Here is a 12314-nt window from a genome sequence, read left to right on the forward strand (position 1 = left end):
CCTATTGGTGCAAAAAGGTACAATGTGCCATCTAATTTCAATGTCACATGGTACCTTTTTGCACCAATTGGGCGATTTGTACTTCGAACTACATTATCTTTTACCTAGGTCGTGTTGACTCTTGACCCAAATGGTACGCAATAGGGCTATAGCTATGATGGGCGCATATGGCATAAGACCCATTTTTCGCATGACGCGGGTCGTTCTAAATCTCATGGCGAGTTGTAAATGGCATATTTTAGCACAATGCATTTCCATATAAAATTGACTTCACAGCAAACTGGTAAATAATGGTAGCCTATTCAGTAATTCAGGAACGATTTCCAGACGTTCTTACGGCAAACATTTGTGGTTAATTTGATAATGTCCTGTATGGCTTAAGCATGAGCAAGTTGTTATTTATCTTATCAATGGTGTCCATCCGACATTAAGAAAGGTCTTTGATTTGAGTGCCCAGTTAATTGGTGCCAGTTTCCATGGAGTTTCACCTGTACACCTGTTACACAATCAATCAACACTATTGTACTGTAACATTGCAAGTTCAAATATGAATTAGTGATATAGAGAGTAGAATAAGTGAATGAAATGTAAAAACAAGATTGATATGTAACAAGTCTTGTTGTTTTATGGTTTTACCACTATGTTGAATTTCTGCAGAAATAAAGATAACAATCTAAAGTAATGACAATAATTAATTTGAGTAATTATATAATTATAATAAGATATTGTTGTTTTGTAAATATTTATGAATCCATTACCAATATCCTCCTCCTCCTCCTCCTCCTCCACCTCCTCCTCCTCATCATCATCATCATCATCAGCAGCAGCAGCAGCAGCCGCATCATCATCATCATCATCATCATCATAATCATCATCATCACCCTGGACTATTAATGTGACTTACATAGTGTTATCAAGGTTTTACGATAGCCATCAAAGGAAAACTGCCCCGCCACCTGTCGGTCATGTTTTTTAATGAACTTGAACCATTTTTTAACTCTGACTAGTTATTATTAAAAAACATGTTATGATGAAGTTTCATGAAGATTGGACTATAAATGTGACTTTTAGAGTGTAAAAAAAATATTTTTCATTTAATTTGACCTAGTGACCTAGTTTTTGATATCAGGTTACCCAGTTTCGAACAATATCCATTACTCTTAAGAAAAAGATACATAGCCAAAGTTTTAAAGGAATTCTCTCAAATAAGCCCATGCAATCTTCGGAATAATCCATGTGAGTCTTCTAGCGGAAGTTTTCTCAAACATTGTATAACCCTTTGCATGCTGGGAAATTTGTCGTCTGCTCAAATGTCGTCTGCAGAATTTCTAAAATTAGCATTTTCTTCGATTTTTTTCAAAGAATACTATCAGAATAGCAAACAGTTTGGATCCTGATGAGACGCCACGTTCTGTGGCGTCTCATCTGGATCCAAACTGTTTGCAAAGGCCTTTCAAATTCGGTTCCCGCACTGAAAGGTATAAGCTGCTAATAAAAGTCACTGAAGGTTGAATCCTGAACAAAATAATCATGTGCAGTAGATATTGAATGTAATTGGTGGTATAACAGCTCATAACTTTACTGAGTGGACTTGGTTCTATTGCACCCACGCATCTTATAAACGTGAAATACTCAAACAATTTATAACATAAACAAACACTAAAACTTTATTTAAAGGGGTCTTTTCACAGATTTTTGCAGATATTTAAGTTTGTCATTAAATGCTTTATATTGATAAATGTTAACATTGGATCTAAAAAGCTCCAGTAAAAAAACAACAATAATTAAATTAAAGAAAGAAAAATAAGCAACCCTGAAAAGGACTCGTACCACTGGCCCCTGGAGTAAAAATATATCGCTTAGACCACTCGGCGATCCGTGCTCATACAATGAGTGATGAATTTTGAACTATATATAAGCAATTTTCGTAGTATCACAAAATATAACGACAACAAAACTCTCCAAATTATTCAATCGTTTCGCGTTGCAACGCTTTATAAATTTAAGGTTTTTAAATCGTCAAAAGATGCATATAAAGGATATTTTAGAGCATGGTAAATGTTCAGTATTATTGTTTCCTCACCAATTTCATAACTACAACGAAAATTTGCGAATCAGAAACATTTTTTTTATTTTGTCAATTAACCGAAACGTCAAAACAGGAACACTGCATTTTAGCCCTCACATACTGCAGCAGTATGCGCTTAACGGAGAAAAGGCTTTAATCTACAAAATTAATCCATTTATGCCTAGCGTCTAGAAAAAAGGTCTTGGTAAACAGCGTAGACCCAGATGAGACGCCGCATGATGCGGCGTCTCATCAGGGTCTGCGCTGTTCGCTTCAATGAATTTCTTTAAGAAATATTCTATATATAGAAATAAATATACTAGACATCCCTATTTTTGGAAATAAATTGATCCAATTTAGAAGGATGGGAGAGCCCACTAGGCATAAATGGGTTAATCGTAGCGCCGATTCCTTTTTACGATGATCTTAACATCAAGGTCATTCAACTCGTTACGTTCGGGCGAGATCCATCCTTGTGTTCATGACGAGTTCAAACCCAATATTCGGTATTTGCGGACGAAGTGACGGACAAATAAATTGATTTATGCCTCCACTCGCATAAACATAATCACCAATATATGCACAATATATTGTATTACAAATATGAAATAGACCAAAACTTATTATTTTAAAAATGACACAAACTTCATATGCAAATGTTTAATATTCGCTATTTTTTTCGTCACTAAAAGGGTACACAAAATAATGTAATATTTAGATCCATCATATTAATATTTCTACGCCTCAAATGACATGAATTAAGTGTTGGTTTTGTCTAAGAATCATTTGCTGTTCATTCTGTAAAGTATAACTATCTAAACATGATTACAACGTATACAATTTTAGTTTAAGGCTTCGATTCTGTCATGTTTTGTATTATAATATAAACTAAATCAACAAAGTGCAAGCGTATTTCCATTTCGTTCATCGTCATTAAGGTTTATTCGATATGATATTTTCTATAAATTTATCTATAGTTACCAATGCATGTAATATGAACATATCAAAGGAAAGGTCAGTATTTAAAGGAGGAAAGTCTACACTATTAAGGCAGTAAATGCTATTCCCCTAAGTAATTCCCCCAAGTAACGAGTACATTAGGTTTTTGTTACGTTTTGGCTTTCAGATGGCATTCATTATACTTACATGCAACATGCAATTTCATCGAAGACAGGCATCACCTGAGTTAAACATAAATGTATATACCACAAGCTGCAATCAGGACTGCTCTCTTTAGTTTGCCAAGATGATACTTTTAATATATATTGTTTACAGAAGAAATGTCAAAGAAGCGACGCTATCAGCACCGGTATTGCATGCGCACACACATTGAATTGATAGGTGAGTTGCACATTTGACGAGGATTTGATAGGTGAGTTGCACATTTGACGAGGATTTGATAGGTGAGTTGCACATTTGACGAGGATTTGATAGGTGAGTTGCACATTTGACGAGGATTTGATAGGTGAGTTGCACATTTGACGAGGATTTGATAGGTGAGTTGCAAATTTGACGAGGATTTGATAGGTGAGTTGCACATTTTACGAGGATTTGATAGATGAGTTACAAATTTGACGAGGATTTGATAGGTGAGTTGCACATTTGACGAGGATTTGATAGGTGAGTTGCACATTTGACGAGGATTTGATAGGTGAGTTGCAAATTTGACGAGGATTTGATACGCCGAAGATTGTTTACTAAGATTTTTGTAACGTTTTGGCGTTCAGATGCATGCATTGCAATGGTTTCAGATTAAATTTTGTCTAACTAACTTAATCGGTATTTTGGTCTGATTTTTTTTAGCTTTGAGCAAATTTGTATTCAAGAGATAAACCAAATTGACTAGTTTGTTATGTATAAATCGTCCAAACTGATTTTTTGTCTTGTACACCATTTAACCAGAACTGACGTAATGCCTTCGATGCGATATTTTTATGTATTTAAATATTCAAACAATAACTTCCTTTTCATCCTTGTACCATTAATTGTATTAAGGGATCACTTCGTATCGTTTTTAATACGTACACATTGCCAATATTATTAATGACATTGAAAATGACACAAACATCAAAATGGCGTGTATACATTACGTGTTTAACTACCGCCACGTGTCAAGTACAATTTCGTTGGAAATGGCAAGATTTTTTTTATCTGTTAGCGAGATAATATCGCCATCTCTCAATTAAATATCTGATCATTAGTGTAATGTCTTTGTCCAATGACCATGCTTTTCTTATGTTTCAGACGCCTGTTTCGTTGTTTTGGTTCTTCTGCGCATTTCTCACACTGGTATGTACTATGTGAGCGTGCTGCACGTGTCAATATCGCGCAAAATATCGCATGTCGATTGTCAATAGTTGTTTTAGTGAATTAGTAACTTAATGAATATTAAGTCTTTTATAAAAAGTGCTTTTGAAGTGCTTGCGTAAAGTCAAACGTTGGGGTATACTTGCATAGTTTGTATGCAGGTTATAAAAATCAATAAGCATTTTGAGAATCTTTTAGCGGATGTTTGTTTCACCAATTTAAGCGTATTGCTCCAATAGTGTTTATATATTTCTTAACAATACAAAACAAGATGCGTTTGTGAAACACAATGTCCCCCTATATGACGTTTGACCTTGTAGGATGACCTTGACCTTGACCCTTCACCACTCAAAATGTGCAGCTCCATGAGATACACATACATTTCAAATATAAAATTGCTAGCTTCAAAATTGAAAAAGTTACATTACATGAGCAATTTTGACCCATATATTTGACCTTGAAGGATGACCTTGACCTTGACCTTTCACCACTCAAAATGTGCAGCTCCATGAGATACACATGCATTCCAAATATCAAGTTGCTATCTTCAATATTGCAAAAGTATTCATAAAATAAGCGATTTTGGTCACATATATTTGACCTCTGACCTTGAAGAATGACCTTGACCTTGACCACTCAAAATGTGCAGCTCCATGAGATACACATGCATGCCAAATATCAAGTTGCTATCTTCAATATTGCAAAAGTACTCATAAAATGAGCGATTTTGGTAACATATATTTGACCTCTGACCTTGAAGGATGACCTTGACCTTGAGCTTTCACCACTCAAAATGTGCAGCTCCATGAGATACATATGCATGCCAAATATCAAGTTGCTATCTTCAATATTGCAAAAGTTATTGCAAATGTTAAAGTTGGCGCAAACAGACAGACAGACAGACAGACAGACAGACAGACCAACCAACAGACAGAGCAAAAACAATATGTCCCCCACTACTATAGTGGGGGACATAACAATAAAAATAAATTCTAATGTATTTGTGTATATAAATAGTTTTAAATTGTCGAGATTGGAGTCATGCATCACTTTGATTGTCATGTATATATATCAAAAGTAGACATGCGGCATCAAATGCGGTACTAAGTGGGGGTCTTATCAATATCATGGGGATTATAGCTGAAATGAAATAGCCATGACTCAATTGATTTCATTCCAAGACAAAATATTTTGAATATATTTCGCTTCAATTCAGAATTCTTTCCATGTAATTGTTAATATTTTGAGGAAACTATCCATTCATGTTGATTTATAGCGATTAATACAATTAGAATCGCCGTTGTAATTGTGCTATTATTCTTAATGTAGCACCATACTGTTCATACGTTGACACATACTTAACCCCTATAGAGCCATCGGCTCTATAAACATGATTGCTTCCAGCGTTAAGTAAATCAAAGTAAATCAGCAGACGAGATCTCTTAATTGTATGTCCAAGTTCACAGGTCCACTTAAGAGATGAGTTACTGTATGTACCACGAATTATTATCGATACACGAGTAATGAATATTAATAGATACTCATCTATTGGAATATGTGACTCACCTAATGAATATTGCAATTTTAATTTAACAAATACGAGAACTGTTATAATAACGATAACTATAACAATTCTTAATTTGTATGATTCTCGTTTTGATTGCGATATTGTTAGTACGCATATGTGTACATGGAATGCACTAAACACACTTCTCAACGATTGAGTTTATTATATACATTACAGATGTCCGAGGTGAAATTAAAATCAGCCATACTCTGTGAAAAGGGGGTTTAATGCATATGCTTAAAGTGTCTTATCACATTAGCCTGTGCAGTCCGCACAGACTAACCAGGCACGACACTTTTCGCCTAAATTTTTTTTTTTTGGTAAGAAGTCTTTCTTGAAACGAAAACTATCATATAATCGGAAAGTGTCGTCCCTGATAAGCCTGCACAGACTAATCTGGGACGACACTTTACGCATATGCATACAACCACATTTTCACAGAGCATGGCCCAATGCTTTTTTGTTTGTTTGAACATTGATCGTTTGTTGTTTACTTTAAGCCTTCCTAAGCGACGGTATTCGCTTAAGCGGTAATGTAAACGGGATAATCCATAAAAATAAAAACGGACTTTGATAATTTAGTAAACATTCGGGAAAAATTAGTTAATGAAATAAGCATCGTTTTACGAATCTCAATTAATTTCAAGCATGTTAGCATAAAGCGGTGTATACGATTTTTTATATGTGTTTATTTGTAATATATTGATAAAATATGTAACAATTACACGAAATAGACAAGAAAAATTATACATTAAAGCCGAATTTCATAAAATGCAGCATAGACAAATTAGCGGCCCGAGCCGATTGTGACGAACATATTTTCCTACAATAACCGACGCATTCGTCTTTGTATTAGGATTGGAGTTAGTGTTCGTGTGTCGTATGAATAGATATCATTGCAGAAATTCAAATAAACCGTTAAACTAAGTTTAGATTCACATTGTACATGTATGATATACATGCTGGCGAATTCGGCTGTACAGCCGTTTTCAATTTGAGAATTAAATATCGGGCTTATTTCGCATTTTTCGACACATGTTCTTCTTAACTTTTATTTTAATTTATATTGAAATATATATATATATATATAATTATTTTTTTTACACATTTTATATAAATTCATAAATATTTGACAAAATCGTATATACCCGCTTTAAACACAGGTGGTTAGCGTGTGGCTATGATATTAATTAGTGAAAACATCATTTTCAATGATAAATAATCATATTATAACGAAAAATTAACTTTTCTGAAAAAAAATATTTCACTATCAAATATATATATAACAAGGTATGCAACTCAAAATCAGCCCAAAACGGGGTGCATCGCTTTGAACAGCCATATCTTTATCAATTTTGCAGCGATTTTCACGATTTTGGTCTTATTCAACGCAGAAATGAATTTCCTTTCTGGAAATGTATATGTCTTGCAATATTTTTACAAATGCTGGGTCAACTTTTAAGAAATAACACGATACACAACACGCATGACCCAGTTGACAGTGATCATGCTGTCTTTAAGACTGAAATCTTCACGGAGTAAAGGGCAACTTCCCTATAAAGTTCATGTAGTTCGATACCATAATTCAATAAAACGTATGAAAAAACATTATTACCGTTCTTGTCGTAACATTCTGCATCAAGACTAACTGTCCAGCGCCGTTTGAAACCTTTGTTTACATACATTTCAACTAACTGACATTTTAAACATACGAGTGATTTCATTGGTCCAATGCGGAGGTGTGTCTTTACAACTGGAGATTTCATTCATAAAGAATACATGATCACTGTCAACTGGGTCATGCGTGTTGTGTATCGTGTTATTTCTTAAAAGTTGACCCAGCATTTGTAAAAATATTGCAAGACATATACATTTCCAGAAAGGAAATTCATTTCTGCGTTGAATAAGACCGAGATCGTGAAAATCGCTGAAAAATTGATGAAGATATGGCTGTTCAAAGCGATGCACCCCGTTTTGGGCTGATTTTGAGTTGCATACCTTGTTATATATATATTTGATAGTGAAATTTTTTTTTTCAGAAAAGTTAATTTTTCGTTATAATATGATTATTTATCATTCAAAATGATGTTTTCACTAATTAATAGCATAGCCACACGCTAACCACCTGTGGCTTTAAATAGTTGAGTTTGATTTGAAGTTTTAGACCTGATTGAGAATTGCCTAATTATTTTAATCAAATTGATAACTTCAATGTTGGTAACCGTGTTTCTTGGCTTTCCTATTTTCTTGTTCTCTCGTTTAATTGATAGTTTGTGCTTGTGTAGAAAAAAATTACGATATTCCTAACTAAAAGCAAATTGTGATTACCTTAAATAACAGACACACTTTAATTTAAATAAGGAAAATATGTGAATAAAAAGAAAGAAACGCAGTTAATTAAATGTGTAGCCATTTACTCTGTACCTGGACCTTGTATATTACATATATGAGTCGTATGCTGAAAAAAACTGGACATAATGTACGTGCGTTAAGTGTCATCCTGGATTAGCCTGTGTAATCCGCACAGGCTAATCAGGGATAACACTTTCGGCCTAAATTGGATTTTTGCTTAGATGAGACTTTATTCAAACGAAAAATGTCATAAAAGCGGAAAGTGTCGTTCCTGATTAGCCTGTGCGGACTGCACAGGCTAATCTGGGATGACACTTTACGCACATGCATTATACCCAGTTTTTTCAGAACACGACATATGTTGTCATCGCATGCTCAGTTGCAGGATATCCGGTTCCCGACTCCGCTGGCTGCGCATTCCGGTTTTCGAATCCGCTTTGCTCAGTAAACTACCCTTCCATCCTACACGTGATTCCACAGACGACGGACGCGGTGAACGTTACCTTAACGTCACATGACGCTGTGGAAAAGACGGAGTACAGCATAAGACCGTATACGTCTTTGCGTATTACGCTGCCTTGTAAAACATTTCAATGGGGACGCGTTTATGCTGCTGGTATATGTTTGTTTGTTTCTAAATTATCTTGCTTAGAACACACTTTTGTTTGCGACAAAAGTAAAACATTGACTCTAGACCAGAATGTGCAATACATGGTCTCGCCAATTCGTTGAATTCATGTGCGCTCGGAACAGATCATTATTGCAAAGGGTTACCTGAATACTTGACATTAACATAAATGTCGTAGAATAAACATCGCTTAAGTTTTTAAGTTTAAACCAATAACAAACGGCAATATCGTTGTCTAGCTAGTTGTTAAGTTGCAGCATTGTAAGAAAAACACGGTCAGTCCACTTATATTTAAAAAAACATGATACATGCTTATTCGCGTTTGTACTAAATGCATGTAACCATTAAATCCAGATACATGTGATGAGTAAAGCATATATTTAATTACTTAAATTGCCGTTGAGCAATTAGATCAAGCAATATTACTATTCTTAAGACTAAATTCAATTTTTATTCTAAAGGGCTTAAGAGTTTTAATCCTGATATTAACGTGCCTGCTGTATACATCGGCAAATAAAGATACTCTCTTTTCATGTGTTCGATAACATGCGTATACGCTAACATCGTTTAATGTAATTGTGTAAAATGTTGAGGAATATATCTACACATGTTTGATTTCGTGTTTTGTAGGATTTTCAATTTCTACGACTTCAGAAGTGATCGTGTATGTAGATAACCAAGATGACAATATGCACATTTTCCCAAGTGACGTTGCCGGAACATCGTACGTCGTGACGGCATACTTAACATCTCATTTCTTAGAAACGTTCATCGTTGTGCATGGAACTAATAGCACGGTGGAGGTCATTCTACCTGACAATTGTTCCTCGGTGATATTTAACGTTGACGGCAAAAACTTAACCGGAAATACAAAATTTACGTTAACGCTTAATGAAAACAGTGTGATTGGTGTGATAGGGAAGTGTGATATAACAGGTGCTTCTGTCACCGCCGACCTTCCAGTGGCAGTGTTTGCTGGCTCTCTTGCCACCAATGGCGCCTGGACAATAGAGCAGACGCCGCCGACATTTACGTTTGGCCGTCGATTTCTGTATGCAGCACACCACTGGGTTCATCAAAACGTCACTTTAATAATTGCAGGTAGTGTAAGTGGAAGTTCAACGTTAGGTATTCCTTAAATTTTGTATCTGTATTTACATTAATCTGTATGTATAATAATTGTGTTTTTGTCTACAGCAATGCCCATATCCCGTATTACCAATTACTGTGACACGTTTACTCTTAGGTCATTCTTAGATATGCAAGTATTAGTCAAAATCAGCCTCTGAATGATATTAACCCATGTATGCCTAGTGGACTCTCCCATCCTTCTATATTGGATCAATTTATTTCCAAAATTAGGGATGTATAGTATATTTATTTCTATATTTAGAATATTTCTTACAGAAATTCCTTTAAGCAAACAGCGCAGACCCTGATGAGACGCCGCATCATGTGGCGTCTCATCTGGGTCTACGCTGTTTGCCAAGGCCTTTTTTCTAGACGCTAGGCATACATGGGTAAAGCAAGTTAAAAAAAGGAACGTTTTAATTCGTCACATACTGTATACCATAAACCAGTATTTTCTAGTACATATATTGATTCATTTAGCGCGAGTTTCACAGTTTCTTTTCACGTTGGTCTATGCAGTAAGCTTCCTTCACACAATCCGGAATAATTCTGGTACGATATTATTTTATTAAATCAAAACGCGTGTATGCGAATTAAAATGGTGGTTTGCTTTTACATGTCTGTTTTGTTTTCAGGTCTTAATATGTCAACGGAAGTTGTATTTACTACAAATACAGTGACAAAACGCGTGTCGACAGGAACCTCCTTCATTCTCAATATAAATATAACTGCAGATGTGTTTTTGTCTGTGGAAACCAATTCTTCTGTATCTTGTTTCATTGTCCAAAATATTTTTGATTCATCGGGTGATAAACATACATCGGTTAGATATTTAACACCAATGCGGTTGTATCATGTTAGAAAATATTTCATTATGGACAAACCTGGTGAGTATTCTGCAAATATGTTAGTTGAGCAAACTAGTAAAGGACTTCTTGTTATTAACCAAACCAAAACAGATCCTTTCAAAAAAGCTATGACGTATTACTGGAACCTGTTCATTTATCAAAACGTGGAATTGCTATTTCCTCACCAGATATATTCTAATGACTCAAATAAATTGCCTTTAAGTGGTAGTGTTTGCTTTCGAGAAAATAGATCCGCGTATGAATATCAACTGAGCATGCGCGTTATCCCAATTTACAGCGCATGCATACCACACATTTATGCACATGGCGGGAACGGTGATGGTATTGACAATGACTGTGATTCCTTAATAGACGAAGAACTTCTCAACAGTGTCGATGACGACAACGACGGCCTTGTCGACGAAGACGTTCAGTATTCGGGTACACTGTTTGTCCATGCCCGAGAAACTCCTTATGAGTACCACATGAGAAACCGAGAAAAGGCAGCGGAAGGTATCTCGTCTTCCGTCATCAGCATCGTCATCACGTTTGTGGTGGCGATTACCGCCGTCTTTTCCTGCATTGGGGGAATGTTTGTAATCGAAAAAGTTCGAAGATCATCGAGAACAACCCGCATTACACCTATTTCTTAACACTGCATTAACTGGTATATTGTTTATGGTTTCACGTGTTTATATAAAAGTCTATATTATATTTTATATTAAAATTATTTTCATGTATTTCTTTCTTTCTTGCATAAATGTTTATTTTAAACAATATTGTTACATACTAGTATATTATGAAACTTCTCACATTATCTTTAATTTAAAATACATCCGATAAAGCAGATATAGGTGAGTTTATCGGCTTGAAACAAGATAAACGCTTGACAATCAAACCCGCGGGTACAAACAATGTTTACCCGTATCATGTAGCACTACTGTTTCATTCATATGTTAAATGTGTCACCTTTATAGCCGAATATTATATTCCAAAGTCTGGCCCATTTCGGAGATAATCTATTGAACTAAATACTTGTCAGAATTGTGTTTTCAATCATTACTTACCATTTAATGTTACTTATCAAAGATTTAAATTATCTTCTGCTTAAAATAGTATTAATTTGCAAACATAAATTCGATGACTAAAAGAGGGAAAACTTGGTATGAGGCCTCCAGCTTTGAATCTACTAAGCACAAGGAATATACTCCAGGAGCATGTTCGGTTATTAAAACTCACTACCGGGTTCATGTTTATCATTGTTTAGATAGAATTCTATAATTAAGAATACACATTTAATGTTATCATATTGGCCAACACGTAATTTGAGACAATTATTAAACGCACAGGTAAAAAGTTTTTTTTTCTTTTACAGAATTGTACTTGGGTAATAAACTTCTGTAAATTTAACCG

At 35.0% G+C, this 12314-nt stretch overlaps 1 protein-coding gene across 1 annotated transcript; it reads left to right on the forward strand.

Moving 5' to 3' along the window:
• Positions 1 to 3365: 3365 nt before the first annotated feature.
• On the forward strand, positions 3366 to 11641 carry LOC127872968 (uncharacterized). Its single transcript, XM_052416492.1, has 5 exons — positions 3366 to 3409; positions 4313 to 4357; positions 8674 to 8910; positions 9553 to 10023; positions 10689 to 11641. Exons 1-5 carry the CDS (start codon positions 3385 to 3387, stop codon positions 11552 to 11554), a joined length of 1644 nt encoding a protein of 547 aa, XP_052272452.1. The 5' UTR covers positions 3366 to 3384; the 3' UTR covers positions 11555 to 11641.
• The last annotated feature ends 673 nt before the right edge of the window (positions 11642 to 12314 follow it).

This window comes from Dreissena polymorpha, chromosome 1 (genome assembly GCF_020536995.1).
Source record: "Dreissena polymorpha isolate Duluth1 chromosome 1, UMN_Dpol_1.0, whole genome shotgun sequence".
Lineage (NCBI taxonomy): Eukaryota > Metazoa > Mollusca > Bivalvia > Myida > Dreissenidae > Dreissena > Dreissena polymorpha.

Bases quoted from the DNA above. Each gene is read 5' to 3' on its own strand.
- LOC127872968 (XM_052416492.1), top strand. From the start codon at position 3,385: ATGCGCACACACATTGAATTGATAG. The intron at 8,911-9,552 runs GTATATGTTTGT...CGTGTTTTGTAG, and splicing joins GGGACGCGTTTATGCTGCTG to GATTTTCAATTTCTACGACT. The intron at 10,024-10,688 runs GTAGTGTAAGTG...TTTTGTTTTCAG, and splicing joins CGTCACTTTAATAATTGCAG to GTCTTAATATGTCAACGGAA.